General features: G+C 27.7%; 1 protein-coding gene across 1 annotated transcript in view; it reads left to right on the top strand.

Annotated features, from left to right (window-relative positions):
* Positions 1 to 21604, top strand: part of LOC107438511 (WD repeat-containing protein 11) — a 43826-nt gene extending 22222 nt beyond the window's left edge. Inside the window, exons 11-26 of the mRNA XM_016050819.4 lie at positions 54 to 138; positions 2155 to 2337; positions 3087 to 3195; positions 3808 to 3917; positions 4949 to 5069; positions 6717 to 6823; positions 7819 to 7933; positions 10043 to 10211; positions 10496 to 10721; positions 11522 to 11603; positions 12573 to 12671; positions 13675 to 13841; positions 15661 to 15853; positions 17378 to 17458; positions 19211 to 19355; positions 21228 to 21604. Coding sequence (XP_015906305.1) covers positions 54 to 138; positions 2155 to 2337; positions 3087 to 3195; positions 3808 to 3917; positions 4949 to 5069; positions 6717 to 6823; positions 7819 to 7933; positions 10043 to 10211; positions 10496 to 10721; positions 11522 to 11603; positions 12573 to 12671; positions 13675 to 13841; positions 15661 to 15853; positions 17378 to 17458; positions 19211 to 19355; positions 21228 to 21376 — 2141 coding nt within the window. The 3' untranslated portion in view covers positions 21377 to 21604. The remainder of the gene's footprint in view (positions 1 to 53; positions 139 to 2154; positions 2338 to 3086; positions 3196 to 3807; positions 3918 to 4948; positions 5070 to 6716; positions 6824 to 7818; positions 7934 to 10042; positions 10212 to 10495; positions 10722 to 11521; positions 11604 to 12572; positions 12672 to 13674; positions 13842 to 15660; positions 15854 to 17377; positions 17459 to 19210; positions 19356 to 21227) is intronic.
* The last annotated feature ends 1339 nt before the right edge of the window (positions 21605 to 22943 follow it).

Genomic DNA, 22943 nt, shown 5'->3' with positions numbered 1-22943 from the left:
CAGTTGAAAAAATGAAAATTATATTCTGAATTTTACATCCAAAATTTTCCTAGGAAATGCTAGTGGTAGTATTCAAGTGATCAATATGGCAACAGGAATTATAGAAAAAGAATATGCCCTTCATACTTCTCCTGTGAGGTAAACACTCTTTTCATTTGCTTAAATTAAATTTAGGATCTATTAAATATATTTTTTGTAAATAGGTACTGTTAAAGCTCGATATAACGAGTATGACATATTACAAGAAAACCTTTATACATTATATTTCACTATTGTTTAAATGAACAATATTATATGAAAAAGATTTAAATGGAAAGGTTTATTTATTTCTGGTATCAATGCAGAAAAGCAAAAAATGAACATAGTTGCCTTGCTTCAGTTTTAATCCTTTATTTTTTAAAGCAATGTGACGTTGACCACTGGCTAAGATATCTTATTCCTTATTTTAAAGAAAGTTGTTGATAATTTTAGAAATCCTGTCATACACTTCAAAAGAATACTCCTTTGTTGTCCACATAACTATTATTTTCCCTTATTTCCTTTTTTAACTATTCACTAATAAAATCAATATTCATTGTTATCAATGATGTCAAAAAGTGTTGCATTTATCTTTTCTTACAAAAATTTTTTACAATTTTCAAATTTGTCTTTCAAAAATTCCTATTGTAGTTATTTCTGCCTTTCATAAAGTACATATGTAATTCAGTGTACAATCCGTAGGCAAAGGCAGTACATGGATAGACATATTTTAATATAACAATTTTAATGCATACAAAGATACATATATTTTAAATTGAAATAGTTGAAAATATGTCTGTTTCATTTTTTATTCTTTTTATTGCTATTTTAACATTTATTTATTCGCTTCTAATAACAAGCTCACTGTAATGATAATTTCATCTGCTATTATGAATTGTCATTGCAATAGACTTTCACTGTATTTGGTTTCAAAATCAGTTTGATTCCATTTTTTAGAAATCTCATAATTTGAATTAAAATTTCTTTTAAACTTGCACCAGAGGAGGAAAAACGTTCCCGATCTAGGCATAAGCAATAATCTCTTCTTCAAGCTTAATGAAGCAGTGTTTAAATTGCTCAAAAGGGTTATGAAAAAATGCAATCTGTTTATAAAAACTAAAATAAATACATTTAAATCCCCAAGTTTCTATAATATAGGAGATCCATCTGAAATTATATCTCATAGAAATAAGATTTTTTTTTTTTTTGTCTCTATAGTAAACGAGCATCATTGAATGGCCAATGGAGAGTGCTACTGAATGATTTAAGTGGTTTATATATGTATGAACAGTATTCTCCACTTAATTGCATATCGGATAATCTAATAACCTGCTTTTATGAATAAAATTTAATGGAACTGCATCATTTATATGAAATTAATGTTAAATTTCCTCTTCTAAATGGTTATTTGTTGTTTCTAGTCCTTGCTTATTTGCATAAAAAATAGGTACTGAAACAAAAACAAAAAATTATTTTCAAGAAATGTTTTACCAGATAGAATGGAATTTTCGTTTTTCAGTAAGAAGATAAGAATACAGTAGGTGGTCACTCCAATAGGGGTTTTCTGTTCATTTGTTGCCCTAAACAAATGTTAGGAGTATAGTTTAAGAATTAATCGAGAATTTAATAGTTCAGTTTCTACCCCTTCAACTTGAAATTTTAAAATGATATACCAGGGAATTAATAATCAATTTGTTTTTCAAAGTTGTAAGTTTTGCCTAATCAAATTAGGTTTTTATGTTTAGAGCCTTACAACCATAAATAGCTTTACATTTGAATAACGAAAACTTTATATGTATTTTACTGTAATTTGATGTATGTTCTCTGTACCTATACTTTTATACGTCGATTCGCCTTGTTCCATTAAGTTTTTCTTATTATTCAGTATGAAGTTTTCTGAACATACCAGTGTATTTTAAAAAATCAAAACATCATTGACTGTAATAGTTTTTAAATGAGATTACCTACTTGTTTTTTTAAATTAAAATAACATACTTATATTAATATTTTATTTATTAAATGGGATACTTTTATTTTGATCATTGTAATGGAAATGTTACTGAATTCAGTTGATCTTCATAATGAGCCTAAAATTCATCTCTTAACTTTTAATGTAGATTGTGTTCATTTTAATAGGGGTATAGAGTGGATTGGTCTGACATCTTTCCTGTCATACTCCCACCCAAACACTGTTAATAATCTTGGCCAAGTCAGAAATGAGTTGATGTTGCTTGATCTGCAGTCTGGCCGTATCAGGAACCTACGAGAAGAAAGGACTGAAGAATCACCGATTGACATGATTCGTGTTTCATACCTTAGGTATGTAAAATTTCATTTATTAATAAAAAAAAGCTGTCGTGGTTCAGGGGATAGATCACTTGCCTCCCAATGAGGTGACTTTGGTTAAAATCCTAGTCATTGCAGGTTGATACGAATTCTATTCTGGTCTCACACTGGCTGCAGTGCTGTCGTAATATATACTCGGTAGACAAGTCAGACAATGGCTAGAATCCCCTTGCTGTCGGGCTAACCGTTGGAGGTTTTTGTTGTTTTCCTCTCCACGTAATGCAAATGAGGTTCAGTTTTATCAAAAAAAGTTCACCATGAAGACTAGTTTATTTCATTGCTCAATTCAGGAGTTTGGTTGTCTTCTTTGTTGGGTATAAAATTAGGTACAAGGATTGGCATTAGATATTCATAATTGAGTTGAACATTAATAGTTGTAATCCCGAAAATGGCTGGGCTGTGCACTGTCAGTTATAAAATAAAATACTTAATAAAAACTATTGATGTGTATGTTCAGTAATAAATATTATTAATTATATAATTTAATAATATTAATAATTATATATTTTTATTTGATGAAAATCAAATATTTGTAAATACTTGGTTCAACATTACATTCATTAGCAGCTACAAACAACTGTGGAAAATTAATTAGTACAAAGTATAATGTTTATTTAATAATCTCTCATAAAAAGCCATCACTTAGTCTCATAAAAGAAATTTTCTTTAAAAGTAAAAGCGGGATAATGCATTAGTTAATAGCGCAATTTTCTTGTTTTCAGGCAATATCTTATTGTGGCATTTAAAGATGAGCCATTTGAAATTTGGGATTTACGCCAGCTTGCTATTCTTCGTGTTATGCCAAAAAATTTTCCTGTAGTAACTGCATTGGTAAGTCTTTCTCTAACTCTGTTGAAAATAATTTTTATTTAAGATAATTTCAAAAAAATTTGTATTTATAGAATTGTTTCTTTATCTTACAAAATTCTAATACTTTTCTAAATTTAAAATGTTATTTTTATAGTTATAAAATATTTGTTTTGATAAATTTGAAAGCTTAATTAAACTAAACTTAACTAAACGAAAGTAGAATTTGCCTTTTAATAGTAGAAAAGAACTTTGTAACTGAACAAGTTTTAAAAATCCTTTTACTCAAAAAGTATATCTAAAAACTAGAGTAGAAATCACATTTTTCTTTATGTTACTAAGGTAGTTCACAATGTAATAATAAAAACAAACTTTAAGATGTTTTATTGAAAAGGGAAAAAGAAAAGCTTTATTCTTCAGCCCTGCATTTTTAGTTATTTAAATGGAGCTTGTATTTAAATACAGAAGTAATTTTGCATTATTATTTTTTTTATTTGTAATTATTATTGAATTTGTGAATTATTTTTTAGTTTAATTTCATGAATATGACTGCAAATGTTGCTAACTGAATGTCTTTTCTTTTACGAAATGTCCAATATTCTACTGTAGTTTTATTTAACTTATATTTATTTTCAGGAATGGTCACCTGGACATTATAAAAGAAAAGAATCATCATTAGAGCTATCCTTTGACAAAGTAAAAGAATCCACACCTTCAAGTTTAGATTATAACCCTGAAAGTGATGGGTAAATAGATTAATATTTAAATTTCCTCAATAATGTTTGAATGATTTTTTTTTTCGTATATTGTTCTCATCCTGCTTTGTACTTTTTTAAAACTATTTATTTATGCACTATTCAACAGATTTGTAGTGTATTTGTACGATCAGACAAGATAATTAACCGAACAGAATTAATTTTTAGAAAAATCATGGGAAGGACAAAAGAATTTGATATTAAACCCAGTACATTGACCACCGCACCGCCTAAAGTGTTACTGGATTAGAAAAACATCCTCTTTTTAAAATCAATTTTTCAAAAACAGAATCGGTGCAATATTAAAGCATGTTAATGTCTCCTTTTAGTAAATTCATTATCATTGTTTTATAAAATCAAGCTTTGAGAGGACAATTTTTTTTTTTAATGGAAAAAAGAGTCATGTTCTTTTTCGTTTGAGTACTCAATTTTTTTAAAGATTTTTATCTATGTAAATAACATTATATACATACCAAATTCCCACCCCCCTCCCATGTTGGTCGTATGTGAAGCTAATGTTTAACATCGTGAAACTAATGTGTAACATCGCCCATAATCCTGGAATCCACTTGTCTTCTGGAATAGGTTCAAAGTTTTAAAATTGAACATTGCTAGTCGCAAATTGGATATAAATTGTCTCATTAATAATATAAATTGCCTGTGCTGTTGATAAAAGCTTATTCTATAAAATAATTTGTCGCTCAAAAATTGCTATGTAATTAATTGTGTTAAAAGGCATTTTAAATTAAAAAAGCTTAAGTTATTTTGAACAAATAACTTCATGCATGCTAAGTTTTTTAATTAATTTTTATAATCTTAAATTTTTAAGCCAAACTGGATACAACAGGATACTTAAATGTTAAGAATTGATTAATGTGAATTTGGTTATAAGTATTGATTTTTTCTGACTTATTTTTTTTTTCTGGCTTATTTTTGAAATATTTTTAAAATTTAAATTGATAATTTATTTTTTACTAAAAATAATTCTGATATATTTTTTAAGCCCACACTTTTTCTTGCAGTTCAACAAAATCAGTGACATATACAAAAGAGCATCTGGTATTTACAGATACAAATGGGCAGCTGTATCATTTTTCTGTTGAAGGCAATGTGGTTAAACATGGATCTGTTATACCATCTGATGTGAGTGCTGCCATTTTATTATTTATTTAGCTTTTAACTTTCAGAGGAGGGATTAGTATCTGATAATTTATTAAATTATGTTATATAAATAATTTAGCTGTTGTCTGAACTATCTATTTGAACTGTCTGAACTATCTATCTCTATTTGTAGTGGTATTAAATAAGACAATTTCTTAATTTTTGTAGACTTCCTTTTTGATAATGACCATTTAATTGTTTTAAATTTTTTGAATCATCTATTTATTAAATTGCTCCATAATAATAGCAATAGAATAGCTTGAAGAATGAATAATTAGTTCAGTTCATTTATTTGAGTTTGTTGAAAATAGACTTTCTATACATTTACAAATGAAATAAACTGCTGTCAAGTTTTGCGATATGTGCAATGTTTTCAATATATTTTTTCTGTTTTTCCTTTTTTGACTTAAATGTGATGTTTACCTTGAACAAATTACTGTTAATTTTCATTTCTCATGTTTAACATGGCTTTTTGCTTAAATAAAGGGCCTTATGTGCCACTGGGTTTAAAGAGGGGTAAGCCTAAATAGCTTGCTATCAGCCTCGCTCATTCCAGGTGAAAAAGAATACTGAATTTTCATTTTTTAAATTTTATGTATTTCTTAAAATTTGAATTAATGTTTAAAAGTAATATTTGTATTACTTATACTTCAACGCACCTGTTTAAGGCATATAACCCTCAATGTAATCTTTCACTTCTCACGATTAATGGCTGACAGTTTTGCCTCATTCCCTGATTTGTTTCAATCTTTAATTCAATATTGATTGTCTTGCACCAAATTGTTTTTGTTCGATATTTTTTTTTATACTTTTTTTAATATTAGCTTTTAAAATATGGACTATAAATTTTTATACGATTTAAGACTGTTGATTTAGTTAATGAAATTTCTGCCTTAAAAATACTAATAAATGTGTAAGGAATGCTCTTTAATTGCAAGGGCAATGCAAATGTTAAATTTTTGATACGAACAAAATTAATATTTTCCACTCTCTCTAAATTTCCCAAAAAAAGGGAAAGAAACAAAAATTTTAAAAATTTGTTGAATACCTGAAAAAAAATTCATCTCTTTCTTGTGAACCTTAATTACTTTTAAATTGATGATGATTCACGAAAATTGTTTTTATTTGTCTTAAATATTGAAGTCTTAAATATTTTTGAGATATCTAATTATTGAGGGGGCTACAAGCCCCTGCCAATGAATCCCCTGATTGTAATAACTTGAATTATAATCTAATTTTGCGTTTTTAAAATTTTTTTTATTCTGAATTTAAGTAATTTAAATAAAGTTACAATTATTTTGAATAAAAATAATACTATTTAAAAATATTGTAGTCTAAAATAAATTAATTGCTTGTTGTTTAAAATCAATTGGCCTTTTTTAAGTTTTCTGCTGTGAGTGAAACTTAAAAGGACATTTAATTTAAATGCACTTTAGTCTTTATGAACTTTATAGATTTCAATATTTATTATAAAAAATGTAAAAGGATGTATAAAAAATATAAATAAAATAAAAATATAAATGAAGTATCCTTTGTATACCTCAAATTTAGTTTATTTGACTTGTACCTGAAACAGGTCCATATCTGTATTGTTTAAATTGATTTGTTGGTTCTAATTTGTTTTTATAGCAAGCGATGGGTAGCGTGACTTGTATTGCCTGGAAAGGGGATCATATTGTCTTAGGAGATGTTGATGGAAATTTAAATATCTGGAATTTGAGGGGGAAAGTGTCAAAGTATGTTTTTTTTTTCTGATTCTTTCCATAGTTGTAGTTCAAAATTTAGATATTGTTTTATTACCATAAATGTTTATGCTTATATATGAGTTGTTGTCAATGCTTTTATATTAAGCAATCCATCCATATTTGTCGGGCCGGGTTAGCCTGTTCAGTAGGGCGCTGGGCCCATGTCCGAGAGTTCGTGGGTTCGAACCCCGCCGGCCGAAGACTCCCCGTGTAGCAAAGTGACTGATGCACGTTAAATCTGTCGAGTCGCAAAAGTCCTCCATGTTCCCATAACAAGTCAATACCTCTGGGGGTACTGGATTGGAGATCGATCGTTCTCTGATTCAGGTCAAAATTACGATCTGTGGATGATTGAATGGGTCCGCCCTATAAACCGGTGTGACGTATGGTGTGGCAGAAGTCGAATTCTTGGCCATAGATGGCGCCATTGGAAAACAAGAACAATCGCACCCCTTCTGTCTAAACAGGCATACGTCAACTTATCCATATTTGTTATTACTTACCAATCCGATAAGGATATCCCATGGTAGTGGCAATGAATTAAGGGCCTCAGATATTCTAGAAAGCAAATTTTTTTACTTTTCTCTTGAAATTAATTTCTTGTGATAGAGTGTCACATTATTTTATAATTGATTCTTCAAGCTTATGCCATTGTATTGATCTAGAGTTTGGAAAAAGAAATATTAAACTTGTTTGTTTCATTTATCAACTCTAATGGTTCTTTTGCAGTTATTTGGTTCTTTTTTATACGAAATAAATAGAAATTATCTAAAGTCTCTCCTCATTTATAGAAAAAAAAATATTGCTGTTGTCAGTTTCAATTGATATAATGTTAAAAATTTTGTTTATTGTGAATGTATTTTAAATAGCTCTATTTTTTATTGATTTATTTTATTTCAATATTCATGAAGATAAGTAATTTAGTGACATTTTTTTAATTGATATGCATGACAGACTGTAATATTTGTTTTTTTATCTGTACATAGAGGTATTTCAACGCATCGAGGATGGATTAAAAAAATACGCTTTGGACCAGGCAAGGGTAATATGAAAATACTAGTCATGTACAGTGATGGGGTAGATGTTTATGATGTAAAAGAAGTAGGTGTTATTAATCACTGATAGAGTTATGAAATTTGTCTTCTAACAGTCAGTACTTGTATTACTTACAATTAAATTATATTTATTAATAGTTAATTGTGATACTTACAATTAAATGTGAAAGAAGTGTAGCGAAGGAGAATCCACTATCAAAATTAATTAGGTCTTAAAAAAGTAGCAATAAAAAAATTTAAAAAGCAAACAGTGTATTGGTAATGAAGGCTGCTAAAAGTTATGTATAATTTTTTAAATTCGTTTATAAAATTGCCCTCAAAAAGCAACTAAAATCAATTTAAATCAAGTTTAAGTACTGTGTCTAGTTCTGGTTAGTTTTATGTTATGGTCAATAAGGCCAATAAGGAAGGAATTTTAAAATCATATAAATTAATTCACTTTAGAATGAAGCTTAAAAGCATGTCTTAGTAAACTGCAAATGAATTTTAGTCCCACAAGACAAATAAATTGCTGTAATAAATTTTATTTCCCCTTTTTCTTTTTCCTCTCTCAATGATGATTGGTCTTATTTGAAAACTTTTTTTGTTTATTTCTTATTTTAATATTTTATTTATTTGCTTGTGGTCCTGATGTGCATTATTATATTTTCACTTTATTTATTTTTTAATAAGGATTCAATAATAAGGACAGTCTTTACAGCACCACTTTCTGTTTGATTTTTATTTAAATTTTATTAAATTCAAATTATCAAATTCAAATTATCAAATTCAAACTTCATTGAGTAAGGAATCTTAGCACAAACAAATACATGATTGCATCTTTTTTTATATAATTGAAGTATACTACCAAAATAATTATTTAATAACGCATTTATTAATTAGATCTGTGTATTCAAGTAAGGATTGAGTATACTTTGTACAAACAACAATCGAAACAACTTGAATAAAGGAACATGAATGGACTTACTATAGTTTTAATTCCATAAGCAAGACCCTTCTTCATTGTCTAAACACTCACATACAAAAAAAAAAAATTTTTAGACACTGACGAAGGCTCTTGTTTACAGAATAAAAGCTATAGTTTTGCATGGCCGTTAAACTTAAAACTTCCCCTTTAATCGTAAACTCTTAACTATGCAACATCTTCAGACCAGGAGAAACTGGAGGGAAGAAAAAAAAAATTTGTGCCACTCTTACTTGCAGTAAAGGCACTGTTATTAATCTCTGCCCACTGGTCAGCAAGCTGCTAGATTCAACTGCATTAAAGAGGGGGGAAACAATTTTCTTCTGTTGTGGTAGTTGTTATCAATAATTTCCAATGTTTGGTGCAAAACCTTTTTTTTTTCATATACAAGTTAAAGTTCAAAATCTGTTAAGGTGACTGTTCAATTAGGAAACCATGTGAAATAAATTTTTATAATTTATTCAATTACTGAGTAATATTTTAAAACTTTGAGCTTTTTAATACTCTCATAAAATGGTATTCGTTTTAACCCCTTAGCAGGTTATATTTCAGAAAAATGGACCGAAAATAGAATTTTTTTTTGACTGTTTAATTTTGTTCTTTACATTATTATAAAAGATAAAAAATGGTTTTAATTACAAAAATAAAATTTTAAATGCAATAACTACTGTATTTATAATTATTACATACACATAAAAAAGTAATGGATTACACACACATCTTATTCAGTTAGAGCAAATTAAACAAAATTTTGAAACTAAATATAACTAGTATAATATAATATAAAAACTCCACAATATCATATTCAATGCATAAATTTTACAAATCTTTTCCCTCCCTCGACTGAAGTTGAAATCTGTGAAAAACTAGAACCACTAATGCCATCTATTAGGAAAATAGTGAATTAAGTATCCTAAAGTAGAAATGAGCTCAGCTCAGGCTTCACAAAATGGAAACGTTAATTTTTCTCCTGCCCAAAGTTAGTTCGGGCATCACAAATACTGCAAGTAGTAGTTGCCCGAACTAGATTCAGGCGACACGGGCAAGGCGTTAAAAAGGAATTCTTCTTTGAGCATAAATTTATCGTACAAATTATTATATTCATTATATTATTCAAGGATCATATTTATTCTATTAAATTAACTATGTACTAATAATATGCATTTTTAAAAAAAAAATTCTTTTTGGAAGGTTTGTTTTTTACATCAAGTGAGATGCCCTCGAGATATGCCAAAAGTCCAAGACATGGACTGGGTTGGATCGGATCGCCCTGTCTTGGCTACAGCAGACGGAAGTCTTCGAATAACAGACATAACACTGAAACAATTTTCTTCCAGCATTCCTGACTATCAACCCTCAGGTAGTTTTAATCAGTTTTCATAATAATAATCAGGTTTCATTTAATTCACTGAATTATAGTTTTTTTCACAAGGAAGAAAATCGATTATATTCTCCAAATTTTGAGTGTAATTTTGAATTAAAAATGATGTTATGTTAATATTACTATATAAAGCATTGTTTTTTTCAAATCAGAAAAATATTATTTTAGCTATAAGTTAATATGTATGTTGTTCATATTAGTTTTATAATTCTTATGATTTTTATGATATTGTTGAGTTTTAAAATATATTATATTCTGTTTAGATTTTCCAATTGCACCACATATTTTGTCTCCTAAAGTATCGTTTTACATGAAAAGTTTCTTGCATCATATATTATGGAGGCAGGACTTTAAACCAGACATTGACCAACAAGATAATTCTGATATGCTTTGGGCTGAAGAGCAAGTAAATTCAATCGGAGAAGAATTAAAAACGTTTCTAAAATCATGTCCTTTTGGTATTGCTGAACGATGCTTACATGTATCCAGGTAGGCTAACATGTATTATTTAAAAAGTATTTTCTTCATTTGTGTCATTAGTATTGCACCAAAATGATAAAATGAAATTTTCTTTCGGTAATGGAATCTTGTGAAATGTAATATCTTTTATCTAAAACAAAGTTGTAAAAAAAGAAGAAAAAATTCAACTTTTGTAATAAAAAAATTTTAAAGTTTAATTATTTTATAAGTGATTATAGTCTAAAATGCAAAGTTTTGCTAGAAAACAATTTCATCAAAAAGTAATCTAACTGTTCATAAAATATCTTTTTTCTGATGTCTTTTCATGCTTCTAAACAAGTTGCTAAAAACTAATTTTTGTTGATAAAGTTAGAAGAGGATGAAACAAATAAATTTACAGAATCAACATTTTGGTCAAGTTTATAGAGAAATAGCTTCATAATTTTCAAAATCATTGAGTAACCAAGAAAAAACTAGTTTTTTTTGGCGGGAAAAATTATATGTGGCATCTTTAGGCATTGCAAACACTCAGTTGGCAACAAAGTCTTTTATTATGTGCTGGATATAAATAATAAAGTAGTAGAATAGGCTAGGCGGTTTCTGCTTACTTGTTACTAATTGAGGCTCTCTAGACAGTTTTGCTTTTTAATCAGTGCAGAATGTTCAGTGCCTGACATAGAAAAAAAATATTGATATTTTTTGTTATTTTTTTACGTTTGTGTTCTGTAATATATACCAACAACAATCCAACAGAACTTTAATTTAATACAAAAATTAACTGTAAAGGATGCATCTTACCCTTTTTTATTACATTTTTAATATTTTTGTAGGTTATTTGGAGACCAAGAAGGATGCAGATTTTGGACCGTGGCTTTACATTACTTGAAACTCGCCAAACGCCAGAAATTTAAAGTAAGTCAAATAGTTAATTACTACCTATGTATTATTAATTGACTATATATAATTAGAATACTGTCTAACCATTTGTTTTACTCGCTTGTTTACTGCATCCATTCAATTTTTTAACTCTTATTCTCTTAAGACTATTTGTAGAAATCATAATAATTTCCCATTTTCACAGTAAGTGAGGTTTTCACTTTAGGTATGACTTAATGAAAATATTTTCTTCATTTTAAACTACTTGAAAAATCAAGCTGATCACAGGTCAGAGAAAAGTTAGTTCATTTTATCAATCAGGGAATTCAGTTAAAATCCCCAAAAAGTCGGGAGAAATTAACTAATTTGAAACCTGAAAATCCAATTTTTTCCAAAAAGCAGAACGATTCTTTATTTTCAACTCTAATAGCAAATAAAATTATTTTGTAATGTATTTTTCGAATGAAAATAAGGCATAACTAAAATTATTACTATGCCATTGGCTAAAATAATCGGGGAAATTCGATTTTAAAAAAAAAGGACTGAAAAAGTCAGGGATTTTTTTTTTCTATGTGTTTCTAGCCACTCTGAAAATATACTTACTAAATTGAAATGGCTGAGATTTGATAACAAGATGGCCTACTTTTCAGCTAGAAGGATACTGGTTCCTTCAAAAGTCCCATAGAGAACTGCCCCTGCATGATTAGAAATTAAGAGAAACTACTATTTTGTCGTGAGGCTTTCAAAGGATGCTAAAAATAATTCCTGGAGTCAGTATCTACTTGTTCAGTTTTAATTTGATTGATTTACCCGACTCTGTCTTATGTAATTCGGGACAAGCTATGATTGCTGCTGATCTGGATGTGTCTTCTTCTGCACCAAATAATTTGTATCATTAAAGAATGTTAGATAATGTTTCTTAATGACTTTTGTTTAAGCAATAAAATAAAATGTACTTATTTTATTTTGTGAAAGCATGCATGACACTTAAATAACATTTTATAGGTTGATTCGGATATAAAAGAGGAAACAGCTGGTGAAAATTTTTTTGATCAGCCATTGGACACTGGCTTCGACTTCTTTTGTGATAATGACGTATATAAGGTATTTATATTATTATGCTTGCAAGAACATATTTTGTATTTTTAAAAAAATACATTGGAAAAAGTTTTATATTTAATTAATTTTCCATATTTTGTTTATATTTTAGGAAATTACTTATCATTTTAAAATAAGTATTAGTTAGAATGTTATATTTCAACCAAAATATGTCTTATATCAATTTCTAAATTATATTTTACCCCATAATAAAGCTCAATTTTTAATTTTTATGTAATAGATATTATTGAGATATTGCTACAATACTAATTTTGCAATTGTTAACCAAAAATAAATTAAAATCTTTGGAATTTGTAAATCAAAAGTGCATTGAAATTTGCAAATCCAGAATAAGTTAAATTTTTTTTATCTGCATTCATTGGTAAATTTGCATTTGTCCATTTAAATCAAATTAACTATGTCTTTTTTTTTAGAGAGGAACACCTTCCTAAAATTTTTAAAATATAAATTCTGTCATTAATGTAACTTAATTTAGAAAAATTTTAGTGTGCAAAGTCTGGCCCTAAAATATTGCTGAAGAAAAATTTCTGTACTCATCGAGACGTGTTATGCAATTTAAGGTGTGTAATGTAGGGAAATATAAGAATAAATATAGGGGGTTTTGATCAACTTTTAGGAAAATATATATTTTTAATATTTTATTTTATTTAGTGTTATATCAAACAATATTAATCAGGGCATTGAAAATATGTTTGCATTTTTTAAACTACGAACCTTTTAAAAATCTAGAATCTAGAAATTTGAATTCTCTTGAATCCCCTTGAAAACATAAAATCAATTATTTACCTAATAAATATTTATAAACATTACAAATTTGTATGAGTTTTTTCAAAGCAAACAAAAGGTTTTTAGACAGTATTATTTTTAATAATTTATCAATTGATTTCACATTATTTTTTATTAATGTTCAAAATATTATTGTAAAATTGTTATTTCAGCTGTAATGGGCTCAGTGAAAGTAACCTATTTATCTCTTAAACCATTTTAGAAGTTGCAATTGGACAGAGTACGTCTACACTTAAGCAAACGAACAACTTATACTCAAACGCAGCAGTGTGCAGAGCGTCTTTTGCTTTTAGGTCAAACTGACCAAGCAGTTCAATTGCTTCTTGAAACTGAGTCTGAAAATGATAATTTCTATGAAGACTGCCTAAGGTTGGTGAATTTGAAAGTTTAGTTAGTGATTTTATTGTTAGTCGTGAGTTATTTCTTAATTATTCAAGCCATTTTTGTTTGAATTTTTATTTGTTTACTGAGGTTGATTTCCAAATGTTTGTATTTGCTTCATGTACTTCTCTTTCTGCTGCAATATGTATTGTAAGGAATCAAAGATTAAATCTTTATTCACCCATTATTAATTGTAATCAAGTTCAAAGTTATTGCATTTCAATTTGTAATGCAAAAGCAAAACCCTTTTTGTCATATCGAAAGAAATTTCATTGCCATAACAATCATAAGTATTTAAAAACTTTGCTTGGTCTTAGCACCATATCCAAAAGATAGATTATGATACAAGAAGTCTTTTTAGAAACCAATAGAATTAGGATTCTTTAATTCTTTGATGCAAATAATCAAGCTTATCATTTGTACAACTTTATTTTATAAGAACCAATAAGAACATTATTTTACTTTGTATGAAGATGTGCTTTATTGCAGAATGAATAACACAATGTAAATATTTAGAAATTGTAACATCATAAAAATTACATTTTTGAATTTTCTAACTTTATAACTACATTATTTTTTTTAATTATATGTTCTTAGTTAACACTTGTAAATGTAAGTAAAGTAACAACAATTTGTGCTTAAAGAAATTTTAGGAAGATTTTTGCACTGGATCATTCATCAAAATGGTAACCAAGTTTTGATAATAGCTAGGATTTGGAATTGGAAAAACTAATATCACAAAAATATCCAAATCCAAAACTCACGGCTAATAAACACGTAAATTTTCATTTATTGCAAGTATTAGAACCAGGAAGTGACGCATTTATACCTTGACTGTTGTCTTTGATGCAATCAGGTTTTAGCATGAAAATGCCCCTTACCTTTGTCATGCTTGTGTTGAAAAAATCAAAACCTTTGCTTTTATCCTAAAAATATATTTATTTTACTTGTCCATTACTTATACTTTCTAGAGAACTTATTAAACTAAAAACAATAACATCACAAGTAGTTTCAAACACAAAAAATAGGTTAAGGATAAAACTCTTACCCAATATAGGGGAGAGTCGGGTAGCCCCGACCACTTAAGGAGTATTGCTTATATTTCTGTATAATATTGAGTAATAATCAATATTTTTGTATGTTTCTATTGTTTTATCATCTAATTAAATAATACAAAAAGAATAAACCAAGAAAAAAATAGTTTAACTTAAAAAAATAGAAATTAAAAAAAAACATGTTTTTCAGCTCTTTTCAAAATGTGTCGAGTAGCCCGCCCAGTTGCAAAAATTATGTTTTTTGACTGTTTTTTCAGGTGTAAATGAAAATGACCAATGTATTGACAATAGATAAACTTCATTTATCATTTTTATCACAAAATTCAACCGATTTTTCTTAATATCATGACTACTGTATTCAACATATTTTCAAAACTATTGTTTACCATGTTACCAGCTGCATAAATACTTGAAACTTTGAAAATAATCTTTTTTTAATATAACAATTAATGTCCGATGGCCCATTGACTTGAAAAAATATTCCATACATATGAAATTGACAATGGGCGGAGGTACCCAACACTCCCCTATGTATTATTTTTTCATGTATGGAAAATACCAGAGCCAAGAAATTGCACTTTGATGCCTTGTTTGACACAATTAAAATCTGACATGGCAATGTACACTAACCTTTGTTTTTTATGCTCATTTCTGTTGAAAAAAGCTGATCATATAAGCTTGTTGTTTTATTTTATTAACTGTCCATTACTTATATTAGAGTACTAATGTTTCCTATTTGTTTCGTATTTCAGAGCGTGCCTCATTGCGACTGTTCAGTCGTCTGGTACTTCCCAGTCAATAATCAAACTGGTGTCCACCAATCTGATAGCCAGTGGTCGAATATCAGAGGGTGTACAGCTACTATGTTTGATTGAGAAGGCATCCGATGGCTGCAGGTACTTACAGGGATCACAACGATGGGACCAAGCTGTATGGCTGGCAAAGGTAATTTCACATTTTTGGACATCATGCAGTTCTTCTAATTTAACAAATACATATTCTCCCTTAATTTAGATTTCTAGTACAAAACCTTTTTTTAAACTTGAATGTATACTTTTTTACCAAAATTAATTAAGCATCTATAATATTATAATGATTTTTATGCTTTTCCTAAATCAATAAGTGCTACCCATTTTCAATTAATTTAGATTTTTAGCACATAACTTGCTCTTTTATACAGGGCTGATTGTGCTCCGGAAAAAATCCGGATTTTTCGCTAACCGTGATCCGGAAATTTCCGGAGACCGAAAGTTCAGACGTTTTAAAAAATCCTTGATCGCAAAAGTTTCCGGAAATCAAATTTTCAAAGGTGGAACTTAAAAACACAGTTTATTTTATTTGTTTGTAAGGGAGAGCCAGAAAGATATTTTATAAGCTTATATTCAAGATTAATATTCATTTTTTATCAGTAAATAGTTATTAGAATCATAAAGTCAAGAAAGAAAGACGTATTTGTAAATTTCAATTACTTCTCTAGGTCATTATAGGTATGTGTAAAATTTTAAATATATTTTAAGTAAACTAAGAAATATTGAGAAAGAGAAAAAAACCTTGTTTAAATTTTTTTCGATTTAAACTCTCTTTTTTTTTTTTTTTTTACTCAAGAAATTTTCTGGAATTTTGACTTGGGCTCTGCTTATATTTCAATTAACGCTGATTTTAAATTATTTATTTTTTCCTGAAACAAGCTTTAAAGGTGTAACTGTAAACAAAATAAACTCATGGTTCCAGATAACTTTTGACATTTTTCCACAAAGTAGGCCTCTCATGTTATCCACATTGATCTTTGAGCATATTTTACATAATGAATAAAAATGTCCATTACTTATACTTTTTTTTTGTTCTGTTCTTTAGGTAAATATGAGTCCCATAACTCTGAGTGTTTATTTCTTTCTTAATACATTATTCTTACTTCATGAGACTCATTTAATTTGTTATATTATTGACAAAATTTATTATTTTTAAGACTGGTTCATTATTAGCAATTTATGATCAATATCATAATGTATTTAATGCCATTTGAATTTGTTATATAGTTGCACTTTTCTCTTGCAAGATTAAACTCAATATCCCATCCAATCCATATCCTATAAGAGGAAACTTATTTGTGAATTTTTTAATAAAAGGTTTTTTGATGTTTTTTTACTTAAAACAATGGAAATATTGGATATTATGATAAAGGTGGTCTACAAATTATGTTGTCAACATTTTATAAATTTAAAAATAAATTGAATTCCTAAATATTTTTCAAAAAGATAATTATTTGAATGTAAAGCAAAATTGATCAAAACTCTCTGACAATCTTTTCAAAACATTTTAACTTATTTTTTTTTTAAATTTAATATCAGAAATTTGTTTTCTAAAGTCTGAAATAAAAGCCTAATTATGTCTTATTTGTACTATCATATTACTGTGTTTTGTTTCTACTTTTCATATTTACAGATTAATTATTGTTCTTTAATTCTTTAGTCCACATTATCAGTAGCTGAAAATCGAGAAATTTTGAAACGTTGGGCAGATCACTTACGCTCTTCAAATATCGATCAAAAAGTAAGTTTTGATGAAATATTTATATTAGTTTTTATATAGATATTATGTTTCTAAGCAAATGTATTTATTTTCCTTGGATTAAGGAAAGGTTATGTCAAACAATCACTTTATATTTATGGCACAAGTAGTTCAGAAAACAACCTCACCTACTACAGCCAGGAATTTCTCATCATTTCACTAGTTTGATATCTTTCATCGCTAACCTATTTCTACCTTTTAAGTTAATAGAAATGATACCAAAGTTTAATATAACACTTACTCTGTCTAAATATTTCTTAATACTTTGTTTTTTTAAGTAACAGGTTGTGTTAAGAAATTTTTACAATGCTTATAACTACCCGATTTAAACTTAATTTTCTTATAACTTATCGGACATTTCCAGGTCCCTTTGTCTAAATAAAAACTATAGATTTTTAAAAATTCTCTAAAATTGAATTTTAAATTTCGGTTTTTTTATTGTTTCATTGATAATTTTTCATTTTTTAATGAATTGTAAAATTTTCAACAAAGCTGTTTATGAACTTTTACTCAAGTGTATTTAATGTCTATCACAAACAAAAAAAACTTTTAAATTTTTAATTTAGTTACATACAGGCTGTCACCAAGTCATGAATTTAAAAAAGGGTAATAAAAATCACAATTTTTTCGACAAAGTCCTGATGTTTATTTCCTTTTCAAGCGTCTCGAGAAGTGATAATTCTAACTTTTGCATACCATTATAATATCAAAAGTTATAATTGTCAAATGCAACAAATTACTGCCGAAAAAACAATCGAAACAAGAGGTAGATTTACAACAAAATCGTTGAGAGCCCAGCACGTCAAAAAGTGATGACTGGAATTCTAAATTTACTTGGCATAATAACATCGCAAACTTCATCGAAATAAGGGGAAAACGATCTAAAAAATACATATTTTTGCGATGAAATTGCAGCAAGCCAAACGTGTCCAACAGCAATAACTGAAATTTTAAATCCTGTGTTGTTATAACATCATATTCAAAACATTAAAGTTTGAAAACCGATGTGAAAATGCCAAAAACAATCGGAAAATGGCTTGTTTTTAAGATGGAATCACTGCGAATCAAGCACGTAAAACAGTGCTACTCAAATTCAAAATTCTTGTATTATAACATCAAAATTTGAAGAAAACAAAAACATCCAGGAGTTAAGAAGAAAACGATCTAAAAATGACATTGATTTATGATAGAATTTTTTTTATATCTGAAATTGAGATGTTTAAATTTTATAAAAAATCATTCAATGGATTAATCCATTATAGAGGCAAGACTGATAAAAATAGTCACATTCTGCTGACATCAGATGAGGACAGTAAGGCTTCCTGTAGGATTTGTTTGTTTTTTTAGAATAGATGATTTTTAAAAAATCTATGTACTTTGAATAATTTTTGAATTGTATAATGTACAATAGTTGACAAAAAATTTCGTTTACATATTTTTTAAAAATCTACTGAGTTTCTGTCATTTAATGCTTGCAGCAATGAATGTAAAAATTTAAATTATTAAACTATAATCTGCATATACATTTTAACTAAATCCCTAACATTCATTGTATTCAGAGCCATAATCTACACTATTTACATAATGTTAATATTTTAAGCTATCCAATACACTATGTTATATAAGACAGTTTATATAGCTTAAGCTGCTAAATAATTTATATTACAATTATAATTCACATTATAAATAAATAATAGTTGGTAAAATTTGATTTTCTTCATTTTTCAATTTCAGAATAAGGCACTTTTATCTGTGCTTTCCATTCAGGAATTTTGGACTGTGATCAAGTTTTTGCATTCATTTGGTATGTTTGAAAGAGCAGCTCTGTTTCTTCAAGCCACTTTGGAATTCGGTTTGTTGACTAAAACACCCGATAACTATATCCTTTTATAGATATAGATATATTTGATAAAATTTTATTGTTAACCGATACAGGCTGCTACAAACATTGTGGTCTCAACTCTAAAGGGTAATTTAACTTTCCAAATCAAACAACTTTTAACAATTCAGTATGGGGTGGGAAAATGAACCGTGAGAATGAACGGTTGCTCGTTTGAAGAAAACGAAAGAAACAATTGCGAGCAAAAAATAAAGAAATTTGAATAATGCAAATTTAAACAACAACCACCAATTGAAATGCAAGCTTCAAATCCACAACTGACTAAATATTCCTTGAACTTAATTGTCTCTGAAGTTGATTTGAGTGGATAACTCTCTGTTTGGAAATTGTTCCCATTAAACTCCCCACTTCTGCTGGTTTTCAGTCTTCTACAAAGTAAAAAATAAAACAAACCACTTTAAATGACTTTTGATCTAATAATCGGATCTTCGCGTTCTCTAACTAAATTTTAATGCTTTGAGAAGGGGACATCAAATATGCTAAATAATTAGTGCAGACAATAATTTAAGTCACAAAAACGTACTTTCTCTGAATAACTTTTTTAATGGACTCAGATATGGAGAAAGCCACAATTTAAGAAACTGGGTCCCAATAGTTTAAGGTCAGGAGAGAAGTTCAAAGATTGAACCATTAAATGTTAATTTTATTTTTTGCCTATTTTGTCATATCTCAAGCACTTTTTAAGCGAATTGAAAAAATTTCGAACGCACAATTATAAAATTTGTTTATCCAAAGACGATTCCAATAAATATATTTTTTCTATTATTTTGTTTAATAATACTCGAAAAAAATTATGAGGTAAAATGGGTTCGAATCTCAGCAATGGTAGGTCGATTCGAATTCCGCAACTGGCTTGCGCCAACCACAGTGATGGCGTAAAATTCCTCAGTGCTAGAAGGATTGTAGATTCGAATCTCCTTGCTGTCAGGCTCACCATCGGATAAACCAAGAAATCCAACTCTATTGAAAATCTATGTATATAATCTAAATAACCCTTCAAAATATTAGGTGGCTAGTTGAGTAGAGTGCAGGTGGAAATTAATGTGCAACCATCTCCACATAGTGAGTACCAGGGTTGTTCTAATCTAACATAATGAGCAAAGAGATATACTGTGAAAATTAAGAAAAATTGGTAAACTTCTGGTTCTAAAATTCAACACAAGCTATAAAAAATTAAATTATTGATCAGTATTTCATTTATTTAGGTTATTTAAACTAAAGTGTATTTATTTCAGAAATTGCAGGCAATGTAAAAAACAAAAATTGAAACAATTGATTTTTTCCAAGTTTTCGTTAATTTTAACTTTGATGTACAAACAGAAAACAGTTTTTTTTAATTTGTTGTTTTTATACTTATTATAATAGGCAGCTTTTACGTACTAAATCTTTTCATAATTAAATATTAACTTTTTTTGTCCCGCTCTTGTGTAGGTGACAATGATTTACCTACAGTCACATGGGCACCAAGGTTTCCAAACCCATGCCATGTGATTCCTTTTCACAAGGCTATACAAAGACAATGTTTACTAGCTTTCAACGCTAAATGCACTGCGAGAACTCTTTAGTGTAGCATTAGGAGAATTATTTACACTGTTAAAATACAAAATGTACAGAACAAGCTTAATCACAAATTAGATCTTCATCTTGCACTAAAAAAGCTATACTTTGAACATTTTTAACTAAAAAACAAAAAGTATATATATATAATTTTAATTTTATGCACTATTTTTGAGTCTTTGTTTTGATAATATAAATATTTAAAATGCAACCAATCATTTATATAAACCCTGTATACTAAAAAAAAGATTAGTATCTTTTTGTTTCAAGTTGTCGTTCTTAACATTTCATTACCTCAAGATATAGATGTTATTTTTATGGATTATTCAAAATACTTACTGTCAATCAAAAACAGAAGCTCTGCTATACACTACTGTAAATTGGTATCGGACATAGGAGATGACCTGAGGAAACAATTCCACTTCATTTCTGATGACTCATAAAACTTCACTGGAGTATTGACATTAATTTCAAAGTTGCTAAAACTTTTTATTTTCATTTTATTTATGCTTCACTCAAGATTGATTCCAAATACTGCATTCGGTACTTGTATATGGAATTGCGCTGTAAACTTGAATTGACTCATAGGCAAAAGATTTTTTTTTATGCTACATCAAGGTTGTGGTGTTTAGAACTTTAATTCAAAAATAAAGTTTGGAGGCATTTTAGTGTATAATGAAAATGCTTCAATTGAATGCCAAAAGGAAGAGAAAAAATTGTGAAATTCAAAGTTTTTGTTATTTATTTTCTAGCTAGCTTGAAAATTTAGGTTTATGAAACAAAAATAATACATAATATTCACTAAGTAACATAACATTCTCTTATATCTAGAAAATCAAAAGAAAACTTTGACAACTACTTTAACAAATAGACATTTTTTTTAGTATGAATATAACTTTAACTAATTGACACCTCCTAATTTCTTTATCAGAATTTGTAATCAATTTTTCTTATTAAAAGTAAATTTAGTGTGAGAGGTACAATTTTTAAGCAACACTTCAAGCTTTCTCTATTTTTTGGGGTAGATAAATTATTAGAAATACCCCACAGTTCACATTACCTAGCAAAAATTTTATTTAATCAGGAAATTATTACTTATACTAAGTAAACTTATTTATTTTTATTTCTAAAAAAACGAAATAAAAGTAGAAGTTTAAAACACATGTTTTACTAAATTAATAAAAATTACAATATTAAATTTCAACATTAATTTTATAAAATCATGAGATTCTTGAAATCTTGTGGTTTTCGTTTTCAATTAAATTTTATTTTTACATGATATTTTTGTTTTATAAGGTTTGTAAGTTTATAATTTTTATCTAAATATTTATTATTTATCAATTATGTTTTATTATTATTTGTTCTTTTGTAACAAATGTGAAAAAAATATTTTATGATTTATGCTTATTATTGTCTTTAAATATTTATTATGAGATTTGTTTATTTATGCTAAGAAATTTAAAAATATCAGTGCTCTCCCTCAGCATTTTTAAAAGAGCCGCCCACCCTATTTCCCTTTTGATCTCTATAAATGTGCCCTTCTTATAAAAATAAGTTGCCATCCCTTAAAAACAGTGCCTTTTTATTCATATTCCATTAAAAAAATTATAACTCGCTGTTTAAATAATAATTAAACACTGGTGAAATTATCTGTATTTATAAGTTTACTTCTGATTACTATTACTAATATTTACTTTGTTAGGATTATTCTCAACTGGTTAAATTTTTATAAGTTTCTTTTTTTTGTGGGGGGAGGTATATTAATAGATTTAAGTGATTTTAAAATAAATACTTTTTTTTAAACGCACCTTTGTTTATTTTTTCACAATTTTCAGTTTAAATTATAGAAATCAAGTTAAATATAGCTTTCAAGTTTATCAATAAACCATTTTTTTAGTTTGCTTTTATAAAAAAAAAATTAATGCTTAGAGATGCTCTTTAATTATTTTTTATTAACTACAAGTTTTTATCTTATTTTGATAATGAGTATTACTTTTTGAGTTACAAAAA

This window comes from Parasteatoda tepidariorum, chromosome 6 (genome assembly GCF_043381705.1).
Source record: "Parasteatoda tepidariorum isolate YZ-2023 chromosome 6, CAS_Ptep_4.0, whole genome shotgun sequence".
NCBI classification, from domain to species: domain Eukaryota; kingdom Metazoa; phylum Arthropoda; class Arachnida; order Araneae; family Theridiidae; genus Parasteatoda; species Parasteatoda tepidariorum.
The sequence above is the reverse complement of the archived record's forward strand: the minus strand, read 5'-3'. Positions and strand labels throughout refer to the sequence as shown.